Below are 22,969 nucleotides of genomic sequence, written 5' to 3'. Positions count from 1 at the left end.
AGGAGGAGCCAACGTAATGACCAAGGTCCTTATACATGCAAGGGGGAGGCAGAAGAGTCAGAGTCAAAGAGGTCAGAGTGATGTGATTGCTGGCTTTGAAGATGGAAAGGGGCCAAGGACTACGGAATTCAGGCAGCCTCTAGAAGCCAGAAAAGCAAGGGCACAGAGTCTCTCTAGAGTCTCAGAAGGAAAGCAGCCTTGCCAGCTTCTTGATTTTTAGCCCCATTTTGGAATTTTGACCTCCAGAACTGTAAGATAATAAACTTGTGTTGTTTTCAGCCACTATGTTTGTAGTAATTTGTTTACAGCAGCAATAGGAAATTAATAGGGCCATGCTAAATTAATGAAAAGGAGGTTGGTGTTACAACCTAAGCTGTTCAGAGGTAGACTTGCCAACTCTGAACTTGGGAAGAGAAGGAAACAATTAATGAAAAAAGAGCAAATGATGCTGAGAGTAGCCGCTAAGGAGGAGAGTTACATAAAGGGATGAAGTGATCCCTGGACAAAGCTTCCCAGAGCAGGTAAAATATGGATTGTGTGGCTGAATGTATGAAGAAAAGAGGCTACGCGCAGGGCCTTAATGCCTGTGGGGAGGAAAACGTGCTATGAGGCACTCACAGCTCCAGTCGCTGCTCCATAAAGCTACCAGTGTCCCCAGTCCCCGGAGGTTCCCTCAACAGCATTTCATTCCTGTTCTCCCAAGAGCACCCAGGGCCAACTTATGTTTGTTTGTTTTCTTCAGAGAAATTTTTGGCAATTCTGGAAGGGAGTTGTGGGAGAAGGGAGGGCTTGGCCATTTCCTGGTCACCAGACCATTTTGCTCAGGGCTACTGACCAACAACAGTCCCGAGCAGCCACTCTTGAGAAATCAAGTCACGGTTCAACAGCCAGCTCCAATCCCATGCTGGACTTGGGAAAGCTGTTTGCAATACAGTCAAGAGCTTACCCAGCCCACAGCCAGAGGAGCCACGATGCGGGACCACACATCTCCAAGTGCCCGTGGCTGCACACATTCACCCCGCCAGGTCCAGGCTGCACAGCCTCCATGAGGCTGCACCACATTTCTACTGCAGGGCTCTGCTCCCTGGGTTTTTAATGGCCAGAAACCTGGTCTCTGGCCACAAGGACAGCCTTCTCCTTTCCAGTACTGAAGGCCCAACAGGATGCCTCTCCCCTTCCCGACCTGAGGCTTCCCTTCCAGCAGCTACAGCAGGTTCCAAAGGTAGGAGAGTAACAGAACACCAGCTGCCAGGCTGGAGCCCGGCCGGGCTCTCCACACACCAGTGGCCCTGGTGAAGGTAGACGGTTGGTCAGATCTGAATTTTTTCTTCCTGACACCCCCTCGGTGGAGCCTCCCTAAGTTTCACTGCTTCGTGCTCACATGGTTATCAACTAAGATTAATTTTCTCAGTCACTCAATAAAAGTCTACTGAGCAAAGGTGGGCACCCTGCCAGACACCGGGAATACAGTTGCCACAAGTGCTTCAAAAGAGAGGGGTACGGCCACAGATCCTATGAGAGGACAGAAGGACCGAGTGAGGGGAGGCCTCCCCAAGGAAATGACATTTGCACGGAAACCTGATAAAAAGAGACGCTGGCTATTAAAAGGAGCTAGGTGAAGCAGCGCAATCTCTCTCACGGTATTTATGTGCACTTACAAAATGTTTTGAAATCCCGAGGAAGGTATAAAATGGATACTGATGAATATAAATAGCCCTTTTTGGTGTACGAAGTATTTTTTCATGCACTACTGCAGACTCAACAATAGCACCAGAGAGAACAAGAAGCGTCATCATTTCCCCTTTATAAACAAGCAAACCGAGACTAATGGCCATCAGACACCCCAGCAAGGTGAGCCGTCAAGCCCAGGAGACTCAAAGTCCAGCTCTCACTGTTCCTCACTGAGAGCTGTTTTGACTACACAGAGCTGCCTTCGCAAGGATGCTAAAAAGTGCCACGCAGGTGATTGGTACTAACCTCTGGGAACAAAGGACTCAAAAATCATACCAAATACTTCGCTGCCAAATTCACTACTCACACAGCAGGCCCGATGGTGCAAAGCCAGCAGCCCGATTTCAGAATTACTAGCCACCCCTCACTTTCAACCAGTAACCTCCAAGGGAGCAAACCCAGTGCCAGACCAACCGTGGGTTCACGCAGAACTTCACTAAACTTTGTGAACTCTTCTTAAAAAAAAAAGTCATTCCCTTTTCTCTTGTTTTCCTCTTCTGGCTAGCATCTTCGCAGACCTTTGGATCCCTGGCAGACAAAGAGCAGGACAGTCATCCAGTGCTTCTGCAGAGTGTCTCTTAAGCTGCCTTCCTGCCTGGGTCAACATAGGGATCAGAAGAGAACACATGGGTTGACCCAATAAGAGGCAGCTGACCTGGAGTGGGGAAAGTATCCAAACCGGAATCAGAGGGCCTGCAGGTTTGGCCCTGCCCCCACCACTTAGCTTATCCCTTTAGGCAGGCAGTAAACAAGGCAGGCGTGGTAGGTGGAGTGATGGGCCTCCAAAGGTGTCCTCGTCCCAATCCCTGGAACCTGTGTCTATGTTACCTTACACGGCAAAACAACCTTGAAGACATGATTAAGATGGGAAGATTATCCTGGATTATCCAGATGGGCCCAGTGATCACAATAGTCCTTATAAGAGGGAAGTAAGAGGGTCAGAGTCAAAGAAGGGATTGTGATGATAGAAGCAGAGTTCAGAGTGATGAGGCCACAAGCCCAGGAAGGCAGGCAGCCTCTGAAGCTGGAAAAGGCAAAGAACAGATGCTCCCTGAGAGCCTCTGCTGACCCATTTTTTATTTTAACCCCATAAGACTCATTTAAAACTTCTGACCTCTAGAACTGTAAGACAATAAACATGTATTGTTTTAAACCAGTACATGTGTGGTCACTTGTTTCAGTAGCAACAGTAAAACTAATACAGAAAATAAAAGAAACTGAAGACTTCTTATGACAAACAAGGGAACGGATCAGGGTCTTTTTGGGTCAAGGGGACCAGTTTAAAGATATCTCTGCCAACCTTGGGGAAAGTGGCAGGCCCTGAAAAAGAAAATGACAACAGGAGGAAAAGAAAAAAAAAAGCAGTGGGGCAGATCCAAAAACTACTGCTACCACGACTACCATTTATTCCAACTCTGTCTGACAGTCAGTGCTCCCCAAAATCCACCCCAACTCCCAAATTAATCAATGGAAACTCCTAGAAGCTATCCAAAGAAAACAAGGAAGCAAAAAAGCGTGCAGTGAATTTCCAGCGGCCTCACGTTGCAGTGGTGGAAAGCACTCTGGGCTGGGCGTCGGAAGATCTGAGTCTTCCTCCTGTATGACCTTGGGCCTCTGTAAAATCCGGTGGACAAACTGATAAACTGCAGTTACAGTCACTTCAGACAATGAATAATATGCTATGATTCCATATGTCTGAAGTACATAATAGACTGAGTTTATGCCAGTACATTATATTGGGGAAAACATTTAAGTCGTTCTTTCATTCAAGATAAACCTGTGAGTGTGTACTAATAGTTAGGAACCAGGGTAGGCAGCTGGGGTTCAAAGGCAGTATGATGTGTTGTGGTCCCTGCCCTCCAGGAACTGCAAGTCCTCCCTGAGCCACGGTATCCTCACCTCAGGGGTCACCTGGCTGCTATCACTGACCCCAGCCTTCAGTGAGTCCCCCACAGACTTCCCGGGGATCTCCTGTGCCCTGGCTAGAAGGGCCCTATGACAGCAAGCAACCTGGCAATCCAGAGTGAATGCACGTCCTGCTTCCTGAGACCACCCAGCAACACTCCAAGGGCTTAGTGGTTCCCAACCCAACAGATCCTTACCAGAAAAAGAAAACCTATTTAAAGGGCCAGCACCCAGGAAGGTACATGTTACTAAGAAAAAAAAAAAAAAATCTTGAAACCGTTATATACTGTTAGGGGAATACAGAACGGTGCAAGCATTATGGAAAACAGTATGGAGGTTCCTCAAAAAATTTAGAAAAATAATTACCATAGAATCCAGCATTCCCACTTCTAGGTATACATCCATAGGAATTCAAAACGGGATATCAAATGGATACCTGCATATCCATGTTCATTGCAGCATTATTCACAAAAGCTAAAAGGTAGAAGAAACCCAAGTGCCCAACAGAGAAATGGATAAAGAAAATGTGTTATATACCTTCAGCTGAATACTATGCAGCCTTAAACAGGAAGGAAATCTGATCACATGCTACAGCGTGGATGAGCCTGGCGGACAACATGCTACGTGAAACAAGCATCACAAATTGGCAAATATGGTATGAGTCCACCCATATGAGGTATCTGAGCAGTCAAAACCACAGAGATAGAAAATGTAAAGGTGGCTGCCAAGGACTGGGGGGAAGGGGAAGAGAGAATTCATGTTTAATGGGTACAGAGTTTCAGTTTAGCAAGATGAAGTTTAAGAGTGATCTGTTACACAACAGTGTGAATGTATTTAACACTGCTGAACTACACACTTAAAAATAGTTAAATGTTACATGATTTTAACCACCATAAAAAAAAAAAACTTTGAAAGCACATTTGAGAAGATTTTTTTTTTAACGTAAAAGAAAATCTACATGGCAAGAGAATAAATGAGAAACAGGGAGAGGGAAGAGGAAAGCCACCAGGCAGATCAACAGCCCACATATTTAGCTCAGAGTCAACATTGCAGTGCAGTATTGGGGCAGAACAGCAAACCACACACCTGCTGAGCCCCAACTCAGAAGATCAATCTGGCCACCCTCATGCCAGTCCTTTCACTCTGAGTGCTTCCTGCTCTGAGAAATGAACACGGTCTGCACTACTCCATCCACTCCCCTGTGCAGAGCTCCAGAGAGGATGCAGGAGACTGGCATCTAAAGGGCCTGGCGAGGCACAATGCACTTCACAGGTGTAAGGCACTGTGGTCCTTACTGTGACTGCTTCTCTCTGAGGACGAGCCACTGCTCTGGCTCAAGCTGAGGGCTGCATCTTGTGAATCCACAAGAACATCCAGCAACCAAACCCCACAGTGTCCTGCCCAGCGTTAGTCTGGCATCTTTCAACATAAAAGGACAAAGTCAGGAATAGTCCTTTACACAGAAATCACATGCCCTAGTTCTTGACAACTGTAATTACAGCCAAAACAGCTTTTGAAAGAGAGAGAAGAAAAGAAAACAGCAGACTGGATCTAGCAGTGAATTGGGGGGTTCAGAGTAAAACACACACCCAGAGTCCTTATTGTGGCCAGACTAAACAGGGGACTGGACAGCCAGACCAAACAGCTTTCTGGCCAATTAATTTCTCCCTCTCATTTAATGAGCTGCTCGTTAAGCACTGGAAGCAGGTCATAGGGAAGGGAGCTGCTGGCACATGGCCAGTTGGGCTGACAGGTGATGATGGAAAAGCAGACTGGGGAGGGGAAGGAATACCCACACACCAGCCCCAAAGGCCTCCAGGAACCATGTGTAGCCAGCCCCATCACACGTCCTACCCTCTGTTGCTTCGCATCGATGGCTTCCCGTACCTCTGTTCCGTCTACAAAGTTTATTTCTGCCATTGACTCCCTCGCTGGGGAAGCTCCACATCCTGACCCTTGGGTTCTCAAGCTGAGGTCACCACCCCATCAAGGAGCCATGCAGTCCTGGGTGTGAATTCCAGCTCCAACTACCAACACCAGTTTCATCTAGGATTATCTAATGCCCCCAGTTTCTGTTTCCTCATCTATAAAATGTAACAATGATACCCTCACCTCATCCAGAGTAGTTGCAAATAGCAACATTTCAATATTAAAAGGCCTAATAAAGCACCTAACACAAAGTACTAAATAGTAACTATTACTGATAGCTACTAGTATTTTTGTAAGAATAATCATTTTAATTATTATGATGTAACTTTAAAATATATATGCAGAAATAGAGTCAGAACAAATACACATAAAATCCATTATTCCCTCAGTAACACGAGGCTTCGATTACTGTAGTTTCATAGTATGTCTTGAAGTCAGATAGTACCATTCCTCTAACTTTGTTCCACTTCAGTACTTTTTTTTTAATTGAAGTACAATTACAATGTGTCAATCTCTGGTGTACAACACAATGTCCCAGTCAAAATGGCTACCAGTATTAATAGAGATATTATTAACAGTGATATTACCAATAACATATTCCCTGCCTCTCCGTCAAATATGAAGAAAAGAGGAAATTTTTTTTACTTGAAACCCTAAGGCCAGGCCAGCTCCAGGTCCAGTTCTTATCACAGTGGCAACGGTGGCATCGGTGGTGAGAACAGTAACGCATCCTCACAAGGGCAACACCCCAGACATGCCCAGCTGCAGCCTCAGTGCTTTCTACCTGAGCAGGCAGGTGAAGGAAGAGAAGAGGCGTGGGAACACCGAAGGCCAGGCCTGAAGCCAAAGGGGCGATGCGTTTCGCAAGTTCTCACGAGACCAAGTGGAGACGCGCACTCAGGCCACACGCCCGCCATTTCTAGACCCCTCTGACTCTCTCGGCCTCAGCTTAACCCAGAAAATGAGAGTAACATGACCCCTATTTCACAGCTTGTGAACATTAAATGAACCCAAGTGAAAATGCTTTGAAGTGATTCATTTCTATGTTCATGGAAAACAGCACTGCATTTAATGGTAGTTTCAACAAATTCAACTTAACAATAAAAAATGCAGAAGGACCGGGCTGGTGAAAGCAGTGAAAAGATTATTAGGCTGATGAACTGCTTGGGGAATCAGAAGCAAAATACTAATTTTCTTCCCAAAATTGCTGTCATTGAACTGCAGTTTCTGTTGATCAGATGAATTGACTGAAAGCAAAATTGGCAAAAAACAAAATGAAGCACCCAACACCCGCTATGTGTTTTCCACTGAGGTGAGCAGATTCTTCCAGAAGACACAGAGCCCAATTCAGGCTACAACCAGGACAGCCAAGCCAGCCACCTCCAACACTGGTTCTCTCCAAAAGTCCTTACAATTCACTTGACCAACCCCAACCCCACCTTCAAAATTGCACACATCTAATTTCTCATTTCATGGCAGAGCACATGGGCAAACTCCTTCACAGTGATTGGAAGATAACCTAATTTTTATTCAGTCTCTGCTCTGTGTATCACAGAGTCAGAAAGCAACAGGTTGGAATGTTGACCTAAGTCTTCTAAGAGTACCCAAAATACCAGAAGAGAATGCACACGTGTCCAGAGCCTAGGGCAACCAAGGAGATTTTGTTGAAATCCTACATTTCTTAAAAATTTAAGTAAATCTTTATGTACCATAAAAATGCTTTACTTTTTAAATGTTTTGAGCCAATTATCAGTTAATCACTAAACATTTTCCCTAAAATCTTTGAATCAAAAAGATACTTCACCATTCTCTCTGACTCCCTGGCAGACCCCACACATCCTCAAGGGTAACATGCAACTCAGCTGGAGAAGCAGCAGTCATAAGGGAGGGAGGGACATAACCCTCCAGCCACCATAGCCATTCTAACCTTGGCCTTTAGTCAAGATCAACTACCTAACTCACAACAGTGTCCGTGGCCAGTGTAAGGAGAGGGGGTCCAACGTTTACAAAGGGTGCAGCCATCCAATCTGGCACTTTCAGTATTTTCTAAAAGGGCCAGCAGACAGGACGCTTGAGTTCCCGCTCCACAGAGCCCCACCTCCAGCCACTCACCCGGATCCGGCGCATGGCAGCCACGATCTCCACTCTGCTGTTGGGCCTCGGCACATCCAGGCTTCCTACGTACTGTGGGGAAGAAGCAAACATTCATTGAGAAGAGGGATGGCAAGCGTCCCCAGTCACAGAATGCTAGGGCTGGAAGGACCCTCAGAGGTCATGCAGTTCATTTTACAGGTGAGGAAATCAAGAGCAAAAAGGGTGTCTTGTTTTGAGACTATTTCTAACTTCTTAAAAAGCAACTAAACAAGAAATAGCTTCCCTTTTCGCCTCATTTTTAATCAGAGACACAGCAAGCACTGTGTTTAAACAGCAGCGCTTCTGAATCAGAAAAACTTGGGTGTGAAGAATCTCCCACCCCTCTCTTTGTGACAAGCCACTTAGCCTTTGTCTCAATTTCCTCATCTGTAAAATGGGATTTCAGCAAAGATCAAACGAGATAAGGTACAAATCTCTTACACAAATGTGCTCTGCACATATTAAAACACTCCCAAAGAATAAAAAAGAAGAATATATACTCTTTATTGATAGAACTTCATTGAATTAGCCCTGGATGTCACAGAGACCTCAGACCCTTGGGTAAGTTCCTAAATGGAGAAAAGGAATGGACTAGTTTTCTAGTCAGAAGTTTAACCTGATTAGACTTTTTATTTTTTAAAACCAAACGACATGCAGGTTGTTTAATATATGAATAATTTCTTGCTGTACCCTTTCAAATAATGCAGAAACATGCAAAGCAAAAGAATAAAGTCCCCCCACTGTCAACAGTTTGATGTACATCCTTTTGTGTATTGACAGACACATATATTCATAGACATACAGAGGAATCTGTTTTATATAAAAAGGTTCCTACTATTCATACCGTTCTGCAACTTCATTTTTTTGACTTTAAATAAAACTTGGTTATCTTTCTCCACCAATGCATATAGGTCTGTCACATTACATGCGACGGCTCCCCTACTGATGGCTACTTACCCTAGGGCACTGTTACAAAATTGCTTTCACAAACCTCCTTATCTACACACCTTTGAGCTCATCCAAGTAGCCCTTTAGGCTATATTCCTACAAGTGGGATTGTTGAATCAAAAGTATAGATAATTTCAGGTATCATTACTCAGCAGAATAAAACAAGAAAAGAGGATGACAACCCAACATTTACGAAGCATGTGATATGCCTTCAAAGATACCACCCCAGTCCATACTGACCCACTGGCGTGTGCCCTTCCTTTTTACACACAAACTATATAAAATAGCCCAGGGGACATCCTAGAAATCAACAGCCCCAGGATGATTTAAACGTCTATCCAACCAAGCAAAGGTCGCGTTAATAGAAGGTAAGAGCAGGGCAGTTGTCTCTGCAGGAAACGTACTTCCTGTGGTTGTGGGAATAGAAGGTTCTTCCTAAAATCGGGCGGTAAGGCTGGCCCCAGTGAGGAGGGTTTCAAAAACTAAATACTGCAAAAGGACTTCCCCCAGTACAGATCCACAGTTTGTGCTAATACACTGAAGAGCAGCTTGTAGTAAGCAGGGTGCGCACTGCAGACTGGGCCCTAGACAGACAGCGTCACCACAGCAGGTAAACACCCCTCAGATTTAACCATGGTTGGTGTTTCTCCCCTCTGAGCTCTGCTGGGGCCCCACAGTTTGTCAGCATGTCAGTGACCCACATAGGCAGGAATGACGTGAGGCCAGGTTTGTGACTTCCCAACTTCAAAGCACCACCCACAGCCGGGGGCAGTTTCCACGCTTCCTCTCCAGGACGCTGCACGCCTGATGGCTCTTGCCTTGAACTGTGAGCAGTAGGGATTAACTTGGCACTCAGACCTTCAGGGCTTGTGTTCCCTTGGCCATCACATGAGAGCTGGGACCTCAAGATCAAGCAAGGTCACCCATTATAGATGAACCTAGGGGACAGCACAGTCCTCCCACACTGATCCCTGCACCCCGAGGAAGGGCCTGATACCCAGTGAGAGCCACAACTGGGCCTGAACGCAAGTGCCCAACTGGGGCCCATCCCCACCCTGAGACCCATCCCCACCCTGAGACCTCCACCCAGCCCAACTCTCCCTTCTCAGGAAGAGGTGCAGCTGGATTGAGAATCGCAAAGCAGCCAGGGTACAGAGGATGGAGGCAACACAGAGAGGAGAGGCAGCTTTCTAGCTGTAGGCAAGATTTCCTAACAAGGGAGTAGCATTCTGTATGCGAAGGCATTCACAAGAGGACACCCAACATCTTCACCCTGCTAGTGCCTCCTCCAGCCATCAGCCAAGCTGGTACGTGTGCACGCATACATTACACACCTTCACACACACACACACAGTGCACACATGCTCACACACCTCACGTGCCACCCGCACACACGACTCACCCCACACACACCAAGCATGCACACAGCCATCCGACACTAACACATCCCACTCAATCACACCACACGCTCATCTTCCCTCCCAATCATGTGAAGAAAATCACAAATCTGCCTTTCTGAGAATGAGTCTGGAGCAGATAACCCATCTCTACCATAGCTGCACCTTACAGTTATTCAAGGAAATGAAAAGAAAACAAAGCAGGGTTCAGGTCCAAATCTCCTAGTCAAAAGCTAAATATCCACACTAATCATGAATCAAAAAAGCAGAGCCAATTCCAGGGAAGCAGAAGGATCAGAAAATCCATTCCTCAGGGCAAAATCAGAGGGTACGATGAGTGACTGCTGCTGCTGCGTACATGTATAACCCCACAACGCAAAGAGCATCTCAATACCTGGCCACTACCCCCTCCACAGCTAACTTCAGTCCACCCTGAGGCTCCATTCTGAGCAAAGTAAGACACAGTCTGAGACAAGACCCACCTGGGAAAGGGGTCCTTGTAACCACTCAACTTCGAGGGTCAAACTGCTCATTTCCCTGGTAAACTGAATCTAGGCTGGCACCTACCGCTTGAGACTGGGAAGTTGGCTCCCAGATCTGAACCTCATTCGTCTGCTGACTTAACAACCTTCCGACATCCAGGCTTCTGTCACCTCCCACAGGAATCAGGCGAAACTAATTCCCTGCCTTCAGTCAAAGGCTGATGCACGATGACAGGTCATTACTCAGAAACGGCATCCCCTTTATCTGCCTCTCCTGCAGGGCACTGGGCTCTGGACAACAGAGGCAGGTCAACTCAATGCCTGGGAACTGGAGGAATCATTTCCAAAATAGAAACTCATGCTTTCTTCCCCTCCACCCCTCCGGTCATGCTCCTCCCCTAACCTTCCTCACCTTGATTTACAACTCTGTCCAACAGTTATTCAAGCCTGAAACCTGCGAGTCATCCTTGAATGTGCTTCTCCTTTATCCATCACAGCTAATCAGCAACCAGGACCTTCAATTCTCTCTCCTCCACCTCTCCAACAACACTTCCACTACCTGATCCCAGAAAACCTTTCTCTCTCACTTAATCTACACGAAGGCCTTCTCATTGGTTTCTCTCTTGTCCCCATGGCCCAACTCCAAACCATTCTCCATGAGGCTATCAGTGATCTCTTTCAAATGCAAATCAGGCTGTGTTACTCCCAGGCTCAAGAAGCTCCCGTGCTTGCTTCCAACTGCTCTAAAAGATGACAATCAAAACCCTCAGCCTGGCCCACACAGTCCCCGTTGTCCAGCTTCATCTCACACCACCGGCCTCTCCATTATTCGGAAGGTACTCAAATACATCATATCTTCTCACATGCTCGTCCCTGTGCGCAGGATGTTCTTCTTCCACCCCCATCCCCCCAGTCCTCCAATACCCACAATCCCGTAGATCTCTACCTCTTCTGGTCCCTAGGGAAGGTGAGATTCTTGTATGGATGGATCCCATAACTCCATATAGTTCTCCTTTAGAGCATCAACATGTGACTAAACATGTTTTATTCATACTGGTTGGCCATGACTAGTAGAGATCCAGGCACACAGGAGATACTCAAAACATATCTGACTGACTGGCATATCTAAGAATGAACCCTTATTATTCACCCCTAAGTGCACATGGGAGAATCTCCACCCCAAGGAGGGAAAGAAAAAGAGGGCTCAAGCCCTCGATTCTGCCTGGTATTCAGGCATTACAGGCATCAGCCTGCTTCTTCCAGTCAACCTTCCCACCCTACTGTGATTCTACAAACTTACCTGACTTTTATTCACGTATGTGAACTGGACCTAAGCCACCTGCTCACAAGTAATTCCTGGCTTACCAAGAGATGATGGGATAGCAAACCCTTCTGTTGGTGGATTTTTAATCACCTAGCATTCTGGAAGACTCCTATAGAATTCCTGTGTCAGTCTTCTGGGAATCCTTCCTGTAAGATATCACAAGGCCTCTATTCGGAATAGTTGCCACTGATTTTACGGGGGAAACGGGGTAAAGAAGTTAAAAAAGGGCCTACTTCCTTTTCATTACCAGCGAGGGGGAAAAAAAAAAACAGAAGGACGATGCAAACTGTATGGAGAAATCAAGAGATGAGATTATCTGTGTCAGTTTTATTTGTGGCTTCATCTTCCAGATAAGCAGGAGTTAACTACAAATAAGGTTAACCAAAGGACTTCAGATTTTTTGTGGTAAGTTTCTGGGCAACCTCAGCCTTGGTGTTAGATTAATACCTCACACAGTTTCTTCTTTCATTTTCTTGCTTCCACCCTATTTTCTGGAGATTAACTTCTGAAGACAATGATAAACTGAACCATAGTATTTCCTGGTACATGAACCACAACACTAAAAGCAGCAAGACGTAACAGCTTAACACAGCCACCAATATCACCACCACCCATCGACTTGTTAGACTTTCTGCCCCTCCCTTCCTCAGGGAACTCCCTTTATTTACAAAGTTTCTGTCAAGTGTTTCTAGAGACTGAGAAAAAACTTACGTATGAATCAAAACTAAATGCATCAGATGATTCTGCTTCTAACAATGTTGAAAAAACTGTTATCATCAGACTAGGTCTCCAACAAACTCTGGACAAGATATAAAAAAGCAAATGCACAGAATATACAGAGTGAACTATGGATTATATATACAAACCATGGATGTTAATCATTTATCAATAATGGCTCATCAATTGTAACAAATGCACCACTCTAATGCAAGATGCAAGTAATGAGGGAAACTGTGAGGGGGGCTGAGGGGGGATAGGGATCTAGGTCCATGCCACCCAGTTTTTCTATCACCCTAAAACTGCTCTAAAAAACAAAGTCTATTACTTGAAATAATAAAAATGACTTTGAAGGCACTGGCAAGAGATCAAAAGCAGGCAGAGACTGGCGAGAAATCAACCCTTGAAAGAAGGGAACTGCACTAGGTGAGACCTGGTTCGTGCAGTTTTGTTTGGCAGGACAATCCCCCAAGTGCCGCAGGGGCTGGCTGGAGCTCAAGCCAAAATGCACACTCAGACCGCCAGGGACCCGGTCACCAGAGACTGGAACAGCCAGAGGAGCTGGAAAGCGAGGGCAGAAATCCCTGACAGGAGGGTGTCACAGGAAGGGAGCCTCCAAATCATGTATAAACCCCACCCAGGTCTTACATGACCCCCAAAATGCACAAATACACAAGGAGTCCAGCCAAAAGTGGCAGCTGCCCACCTCAGGAGAGGCAGGTGCAGGATGTAAAACTGGCCATGTTAACTGTCCTTAAGAGCAAATCTACACTCTTCAGAAGAAGATAACAGAATCTTGTGTTGTGGGGCTATAAGCACCCCCACTGACTGGCCAATGCAGGCAAGGCCATGGGAAGAGACTACAGTGCCACATTCTCCAGGGGTAAAAGGACAGGACCCCTATAAATGTAAAGTGAGTCTCTGGATCTCTGCAATCCCAACTCACATCTCTCTATAAACTGATCGGTTCTAGAGGCTAAGCCCAGAGCACACCCACATGAGGTTCAGGAGGACGCCCCTCCTGTTAACAGAGATGGACCATGAGGCCTAAAGCAGTTAGCAGATGGCAGAGAAGGGGCGTGGTCTCCCCCCAGCTTCTGGTTCCCAGTCCAGGACCTCCCGCCTGCATTCTTATCACCTCTCTCCTTCAGGCCCCAAATCTGGCCTGGTTTCTATTCCATCACCCTGCCTACCTTCTCCTATCCCTCCGGGCCTCCTGTGTCCTCTCTCGGAAAACACAAACAAGCAGTAGGAAATGTGATATCCTGTCTGCATCTAGGAATCACTAGCTGTTAAGGGCCCGTGTGAATCAGTCCCCTAACCAAGGCTGTCTTGATATATCTGCTAAAAACTTAGAATCATAGAAGCAGATGATTTCAAATCCAAAAGGAACCTTAGGAATCACGTCCAAGGTTATGTCACAAAAGAAAGATTAAGTAAGAACATATCAAAAGCATTTAGCACAGCTGGGTATCCTGCCAGTACTTAATAAATATTCACCATCATCACCCCACCTAAAGTTACTGTTTCACCATCGCTGTTTTTTTTCCCAGCAGTTAACATGGTCTGCACTTAGGGGTTTGCCTCATTCACATGGTGACCATCTGCCTGCCCCAGTAGAATGGAAGATCCTTGAGGGCTGACACCTTGCCCTCATACTCCCACATTCCCAGCCCTGAGAACAGGGCCTGGCAGAGTAAGACTCAAGTATCTGCTGAATGAGTGAGGGGAACTGCAGCCCACAGAAGTTAACTGGCATGCCCAAAGATACAGTCATGGCAGAACTGAGGTCGAGAAACCTGTCTCCCCACTCCAGGCCAGCGTGAATGCTCCAACGGGAAAGTTCTTCCTTGCCTGCAGAAACTGCTCTTGGTGCACAGCTGAGCGTCCTGCTGAGCGGGATTATGAATGTGACCTGGGTGAAAGTTCTCGCCTCATTTAGCACTGAACAAAGCAGCATTAACTGCAGTGGCAGCAGCGGCCCCGGATTCCAGGGCACACACTCAGCCAATGACCTCCTACTAAATGCTCTGGGGGAAGGGACAAAAAAAGAGTAAAGCTGCCTCGGGGTGTCCCGCTCCCCGCCTCCGAGGCCTGCTCTGTGTTCCCCAGGTGCTGAGGTGTGCGGGAGGGGGAGTAGGGACTTCGAGGTACCCATATGGACATTTACCAGTGTCCTTACCCCCGCCTGCAACAAGACAGACGCTTCACTGCAGGTTCCCCTCTCTCCCCTCCTCTTCCTACCCCCCCCAACACCCACGCACACCAGAAAAGCTTCCAAAATGCCTGAAATGCAGCTGCACACCACGTCTTTATTTATTTGTAGTCTAAGAGGAATGAGGCACTTATATTTCTTCCTCTCTCTCCCAGCCCATCCAAAAAAGGAAGCACTATTTGAAGGCCATCTGATGCGTCTGTGTCACTATTGATCAGGGGCTCAGTGGGGGCTGATGAATGTGCCTGAGATCACGGCAGAATCCTTCATGCTCCTCAACATTAAGGGGCTGGGTGCAAAATAAATAATTGTGGTTACTTGTCTTTATGCCAATGCTGTGCGAGTCTCTAAAAGGGACAGAGGGTAAAACTGAAGCATCCAGCGTGCCCATGGAGAAGCTGCCTCTGTGGGTTTAGTCTCCATTAGCAAAAGCTTAGATAGGTTGGCCTGATTATTTTTCTTTATTATGAGGACTCTGAGAGACACAGCAAAGATGAAAGAAAAAAGCAGTAAGACAGAAATACTGTTCTGGTTTTTCAACTATTAGCTCATGAATGAAAGCCTCAGCTCCGTGGTTGAGATCTCTGGCTCACATCACAAATGCAGGCTCGGGGCAGAGGCCAGAGCTGCATCCCGGGCAGGGAGTGCTTTCCACCCTGCCTACCTAGGATGCTTACTGGCCAGCAGGTTACTTCTCCTACAGAAAAGAAAAAGAAAAAGGGGGAAGCCCAGGGCATAGTGAGAGGCGAGGAGAAACACTGATATTCCACAATAATGAAATCATCACCTGTAAAACCACCAGGTGAGCCAGGAATGGAGAGATGAACAAAGATCACGATGAAATCACAGGGAAGTCAGACCCAACAGCAGAGCTTAAGTGGCCTTAAAGGTCATTTGATCCAACCCATTTTACAGAAGGGAAAACTGAGGCTCAAAGAGAGAACAGAACATAGCTTGAGCTTAATCAAAACTTAATGAATAGTACATATATGTAAATTTTAAAATATATATGCAGTAAAAAAAAATGAGTTAGAGCTATCAAGCCATGAAAGACATGGAAGAACCTTAAAAGATTTATTACTAAATGAAAGAAGCCAGTCTGAAAAGGCTACAAACTGTATGATTCCAACCAAATGACATTCGGGAATAGGCACTGCTATAGAAACAATAAAAAGATCATAGTTTCCAGGGGCTTGGGGAGAGGGAGGGAGGGAGGGAGGAATGAACAGATGGAGAACAGGGGATTTTTAGGGCAATGAAATTATTCTGTATGATACTATAGTGGTGGCTACATGTCATTATGTATTTGTCACAACCCACAGAATGTACAACATCAAAAGTGAACCCTAATGTAAACTGTGGACTTTGGTTGATAATAATGTGTCCATGTTGGTTCATCAATTGTACCAAATATGCCACACTGATGAGGGATGTTGAGGGTAGGGGAGAATATATGTGTGGGTGTGGAGGGCTATGTGCAAACTTTCTGTATTTTCTGCTCAATTCTCCTGTGAATCTGAAACTGCTCTAAAAAAAAAATCTATTAACAAAAAAATTCGGAAAAAAATAAAAGTATATTATCACTAATTGAAAAAAAAACTTCCCTGTCTTGTGTTCCATGTCCTCAGCCTCTATCCATTCTACACACAGCTAACTAACTAGACAAACTAGTCCATGTTAGGACAACACTGGCAGCAAACGTCCTAATTTACTAGCCCAGCCAGATGACACACTCATATCTTATGTGTGTCCTGAAAACCAAACATTCTCAGAGGCTATTCACTGGCCATCAGAGTTTCTAGCACTGAGTATCAGATCAGTGGAGAGGATATTTGGTGACAGAGATGTCTTTCAACTAACTCTAGCCTTCAAATCACAACATAGAAGCTTCCGTCTATTCTGCCCAAATGTTAAGTGACGGCCCTGCACAGAGAATTACAGAGGCTGAGATTAAAGGCTCTTAAGGAAGGTAACGAAGTACGTAGCACAAAGAACCTGGGCTTCAGAGTCAGATCTGGACTGAAATGTGAACTTCAGTTTCTTCTTCTATAAAATGGGAAATAGACTACGCTCTTTACAGAGCCACTGTAAAGACTAAATGAGATAACGTATACAAAGTCTTGACACTTACATCTTCCTTCAGCTCCCTGTCTAGGTTAGTTCTCCGTTACACTTGATGTCACTTATCAAAGTTGTGAGTCTAGAATTGCTTCTTAGATTAACTTTGCCTCCCCTAACCGGGCTGTAATAACCAGGTATCATGTAGTTGTCACCACTGTATCCTCAACACCCAGCATAAAGCCTTACCCGTCAAACAAAAATGAACTAATAGTAGCTTTTCCTGTTGTTAAGTGAGACTCTTTAAGATGTTATTCAGTTCTTTACCTACTTTCAGGCAGTCCCAGACTGTTAGGCCTCGATCGTATTACCTAACTTCCCACAGTGATCCACCCCACAGTTCTCATCTCAGAGTAACTAAGCAGCATTCCCACCACCACTACTTACTACTATAAAACAGCAATATTTTTGCAATGAGTTTTCAGATGCGGTAATCTAGGTAAGCTGTGGGAAGCAGGAAGTCTGAGGAATTCAAAGTCATAGTAACAATTCCTCTCTCCATAAAGTGGAGGGAAAGAGGGTAAAAAAAAAGCCACAAGGATAATCAAAGAAGTCCAATCAAAGAGAAGGGTCTACAAGGGCATCCTGAGAGAAGAGGCAGAAATGGGGTCACACATGGACTTGGAAGACAGAATTTCCCAGAGAGTAGAAATGATGGGAGAGAGACATCTGCACTGGAAGGCAGCCCCAAAGTCTTTCAATCCCACTTCCTATTTCACTCCAACAAGACAACACAATGATGTCCAATAACCAAGTGTTTTGCTCACAGTCACCCAGTTACAGAGTCCAGATGAGACTATGACCCAGGTGTCCTGGCTTCCAAGCCAATATTCTAATAACGACAGTATGACAGAATCAAATGAAAAGGCTTGGCAGTCCCAACCCCAGCTCTGCCACTTTTAAGCAGCTCTATGAATTTCAACCAGCTGGGCAACCTCTCTGTGCCTTCTCTTCTTCATCTGTGAGATAGAACCCTACAGGGTAATCATGGGAATTAAATGAGACCATATATGAAAAGCACATGGTATCTTATGAGAGCTCCATTCCTTTCTTTTTTTTTTTTTAAATATTTGTTTATTTATTCATTTATTTTTGTGGGAGGGAGGTAATTAAGTTTATTTTTAGAGGAGGTACTGGGGATTGAACCCAGGACCTTGTGCATGCTAAGCACGCACTCTACCACTTGAGCTATACCCTCTCCCTCCATGCCTTTCTTTATGAAAAAATTACAGAACACTTTTTAATTGCCAAAGATCAGGGATAAGAATAAAAAAGACTATAAGGGAGAAAAAATGATAACAAGGAATGACCAAGCTGTATCCTAATAAAGAACTAAGTCTGGAAATGATTGTCTGGAGGGCCTTGAATGAATACCAGAAGAGTTAGGTTAGAGAAAAGGAAGTGGTCGAGGGCATGGACAGAAGGGGTTGCAGGCAAAGGTCATCTGTAGGACAGAGAGAAATTCTTCACAAAAGTAAGAAACCTGGCCTAAAACCTGAACCTCAAACCACACTGCTTGCGTCCCACTTTGGAATGCCACCAGAGCACAAGGGTTCAGATTTGTCTGAAAAACAAACATTTTAAGGAGAAATTAGTATTTTAATCAAGATTTTTTGTGGAGAGGTATAAAAGATTCACCTTACATAGCACAGAGCTATGGAAGAGCCTGGAAATGCTTGAGACAACATGACTTTCCAAACCGTTTAGATGTCGCTGACAGATCCCTGTAGTTCTGGAAGGTTCAGAGAAGAGAACTCTGAAGGGGATAAGGCCAAAAGCCAGGATAGGCTGAGAGGCAGTCATTGGGACAGAGGAAATGCTGCATCTTGAACCAGGGCCCTCAACCACAAAGGAGCCTTCTGACATATACTCACCTGTCATGAGCCATGAGGTTCCTTGAGGAGCAGGGGAAAGGAGCAAGGAAAGTAGGGGTGAAGGCCAACCAGGGTGACCAGCCATGTCGGTCTGCCTGGCGCTGTCCTAGTCTTAGCATTGAAAACTCCAAATCCTGCACAATCCCCCTTTCTGGTTGTTTGCAGTGTCCCCTCCCCTCCACCCTGGTTTCCCTAGCAAAACGGTGACACACTCCTGACTACCAAGAGTGCTGTAGATGCTAACAGCCTTGCCTGCTAAGCACACGACCTCTCTTAGGGAAGGGCCTTCTTAATGCCTCTGGTCCTGGGTAAAGCTACAGAAAAGGAAGGAAGAAATAGGTGCTAAGGGAACAAGACCAGTCCCTTGGGATGTCTCCCAGGCAGGAAGGATCCCAGGTGTCAGGCCCCATCTCGCCAGAGTTATAAGGATGCCCTCTGAAAAGTGACACGCAGCCATGCCAGCTCCTCCACACTCACTCCATCATCTGCCCAGGATGGATTGGGGAAGACAAATGGGCAAAATAAAATGCTATTCAAAGGCATAACACAATTATGAATAACTACATATTAATATCAATGCATGCATTTCTGTACAAATTCCAAGCACTATAAACCCCCTCAATTCATTACCACAAATTCTTATCCTCTGGAGCCACTCTTCCCACATTTACAAAACCAAACCCAAGGGAAACCACATACCCCATCATCACCACTGCTCCACCGCCCAACAGAAGGATACACTAACCCCTGCGGGCCGCAGCCTCCCTAAACATGAGTAAAAATACCTGCTCTCCCTACCCTTGTAGAGTGTTTGTGAGGCTCAAAGCAGTGATCAATGTGAATGTATCCTGAAAAAGTATGAAGCCCTACAAGAGCAAGAGGTGATATTGCCATAATATGTGGGTAATGTGGCACCAGGTCCCTACCCACTAGGATAGGAGCAGGTACAATCAGAGGGAGAAGGTGGGACTTAAAGCCAAAGTACCAGACTTTCTGGCCTGGGGACCACAGACTCTTCTGTACCTTTCTAGAGCCCTACCTGCTCCTAGGATGCAGAGCAATGTGCTCTGGTTGGGGGATTGTCTTTGGACATCACCTATCTCCTGAAAAGGAAGAGGCCATTCTCAAGATGCCAAGGCCCACCACTGTCACCGTAAAGCATCGCTAGCCTGTTAGCGCCATTGGTTTCCATTTAGGGATAGCTCACAGGACTGGTGGAGTGGAAAGGGTCTAAATTTCAACATTACTACATATTGACCATGGAGGTCTCAGAAGAATCAGTTACCCTCACTGAGCCTCAATTTCTTTATCTGTAAAATGGAGATGATACCTCAGTGGAGGGTTTGATGTGTAAATTAAATAAGATGACATACATAAAGCACACAGAGCACCTCACTAAGCGGAAGTTCTTCTGTGAAGAGCCTGGAAATGTTTGAGACATCACGGCTCCCCATCCCTCCTTGGGCTAACTGCCCAGCTGCCCGACCACAGCCAGTCCAATCACGCTGGGGGTGAAGAACGCTGTCAGGGAATGCAGGAGGATTTGCTGACTGGCTGGTGATTGGCACCACCAGTCTACTCAGTTGATATGTGTCCTTCTTGAAGGACACAGAGCCTTTATCACAGGCTTTATGACTTGATGAAATGTGATGGAAATCACTAGGTCAGCATCCATGCTCTTCTTGCCTTGCTGAGAACAACACTTGGTGACGTTTTCCAGCCTCCCTCGTGAGATCCTGTGGGTTCTGGCCGATGAAATGAGAACAGAAGTGACGTTCACCACCACCAAGCCTGATTATTAAAAACAACTCCCACAGTTAAATCCTTGCTGTCTCTCTCATTCTCAGATGACTGGAGGGCACCAAGGCCCTAGAGGAGGGTAGACCAACAAGATGGAAAGGATCGAGGTCCCGAGACAACTGCACGTAACTAAGCCCCCTTCCCACAAAGGACCGTGAAATAAGAAAAACTCAGAGAAAAGCCACTGAGATTTTGGTGTGTGGTAGCCAGCCTCCAAGATGGCACTAAATGACTCTCAGCCTCCTGACAGTCACACTGTGTAGTTCCCATCAGATGTGAATAGGCTGACCCACCAAGTGTGGATACATTTCAAGATATCTAAGTAACATATTATGGAAATGACTGGGTTGAATTCTGTAGCTAGGGTTTAAAGACATTACAGCTTCCACCTCTCTCTCTCAGTTCACTTGCTCTGGGGGAAGCCAAATGCCATACTGTGAAGACACCCAAACAGCTCTATGGGCAGGTCCATGAGCCAAGGAACTAAGGCCTCCTGCCAACAGCCAGCTCTAATTTTCCAGCCACGCAAGTGAGCCGTCTTAAAATTGGACCCTCCAGCCTAGTCAGATCTTCAGATGATCACATCCCCAGCCAGTGTCTTGACTGCAATTTCCTAAGAGACTTTGTGCAAGAACCACCAGCTAAGATGCGCCTAAAAACTTGACCCACAGAAATTAAGTGATACAATTAATGATGATGGTTTTAAGCTGCTAAAGTTTGAGGCAATTGGCTATTAACACACAGAGTATATTTGTCGTATCAGCTAGAGTTATTTACCAAATGAATACCTTATGTATTCAAAGAAAACCTGAAGGAATTACCCAATGCATCCTGTTCCACCAGGTTATATGTGACACCAGGAGCAGACAATGGTTCCACTAAGCACACCAGCACTCCCCTCTTACACGCGCAGATCCTCTCTCTCACAGACCTACACGTGCTCAGATACACGCTCCAGGCCAATTCACAGCTGTTGTTAACTTTCTTTTAGCTAAGGAGGGTATTCTCTCCGTGGATTCATAGATGGGGAGGAACCTGAGCGACCCTAAGAGAAATGCCCAGCCTGTGTATGTAACACCACAGTAAGTCAGAATTATGTGTGCATGTGAACCCATGTGCATATGTTAAGGCACAGGAGAGGTGCTGAGCAACCACAGTGGGGAGAAGGCATGGGTTTTTAATTAATGGAACAGCAGAATGAGGGGCAGGCAACTGAATAAGGGGAAAAATGGATTTCGAAATAAAGCGGAAAAAGGGCAGGGAAAGGTTCTCATACACAGACTTTTAAAAAGAAAACAGAGCTCTGTGCTTTACCTCTAGTGCCTCTTAGTCACTGGACTGCCTTGGCTTTAAACCAAAAAACACACTGTGCTGTTCCCAGAAAGCACTCCTAGAAGTTGTGGTGATGGGTACCATTAAATCAGATCGATAGATAGAAAAGCATCCAGAAGCACACACCAACCCAAATCCAGTTAAAATGCATGCAAATGGCAAATCAATAGCATTGCAGAAGTGCAGAGGGACAGACAAATGGCAGTGGGGGGTAGCAGGGATGGCTCAGAATTTGAATGCGGCTGAGAGGCTGAAACTGACCAGGGGAAGATACAAGGACAGAAAGTGTCCAGAAGTGGCACTGCTGCAGGGGGCTGTGTAAAGCACAAATCGTGCCGCGCCTCCTGATCTGGGGCAGAGCATCTCTCAACGACAGTCAAAGAAGCAAAGGAAGACGGACTCTAACTCTCAGCTCCCACTTCTATCACCAAAACCGAGGCTGGTGGGGTTTCTGACGGTAGGACGGAGATTCAGAGATCTAGTCCTAAGCTAACCAGAATCCCTGTGCATAAGTCCAAGGCACCATTTCCTCCATCGCAGCCCAGAGCTGCTGCACTGCGACCTGCACTCTGGCTGGCCTGATACAATCTGCCTCTTCTTTAAGTCCCAAGGTATGTTTAGAAGGGCAGTACTCCTCCCGGAAAGGCCAAGAGGCACCTCCTTCTGCTCAAAGGCAGCTCCCTTCCTGCTATGCCAGCTGAGAAGCAATTAACAAAAAAGGACAGACACAAAAACAACACTCTTACTATGGTTCTTCCACCAGCTGGTCTCCCTGAACGTTGGCAAATAATCTGACATCAAATTTCCCATCTGTAAGAGGTAAGGAGTAGCCATTTACCCACCTCTGCAGCATGGAAGAAAAGAAACACATCTGGAAAGCAACTGGAGAAAGGGAGCAAGCCCAGAGTGTCACACCAGGAAGACAGAATTTGAGGTTATAATTTGAAATTTCCATTTCAAAAACTGCTGTTGGTTCTATTTTTTAGCAGGATAGAGTACAAGACTGAAGCTCAGTACGGAAAAGGGCTTTGTCTTGCATTTGCATTCAGCCCAGTGCTGGCTAC

At 45.9% G+C, this 22,969-nt stretch overlaps 1 protein-coding gene across 4 annotated transcripts in view; it reads right to left on the bottom strand.

Annotated features, from left to right (window-relative positions):
- The window catches only part of C21H1orf226 (chromosome 21 C1orf226 homolog), a 281,417-nt gene that overhangs the window by 204,603 nt on the left and 53,845 nt on the right, over window positions 1-22,969 (bottom strand). For all 4 annotated transcript variants that reach the window (XM_074349719.1, XM_074349720.1, XM_074349721.1 and 1 more), the window contains exon 2: window positions 7,678-7,749. In XM_074349719.1, the coding sequence (XP_074205820.1) occupies window positions 7,678-7,749 (72 nt within the window). The remainder of the gene's footprint in view (window positions 1-7,677; window positions 7,750-22,969) is intronic.

Source organism: Camelus bactrianus, chromosome 21, assembly GCF_048773025.1.
Source record: "Camelus bactrianus isolate YW-2024 breed Bactrian camel chromosome 21, ASM4877302v1, whole genome shotgun sequence".
NCBI lineage: Eukaryota > Metazoa > Chordata > Mammalia > Artiodactyla > Camelidae > Camelus > Camelus bactrianus.
Note: the sequence above shows the minus strand (reverse complement) of the source record. Positions and strands in the feature narration are given on the sequence as shown.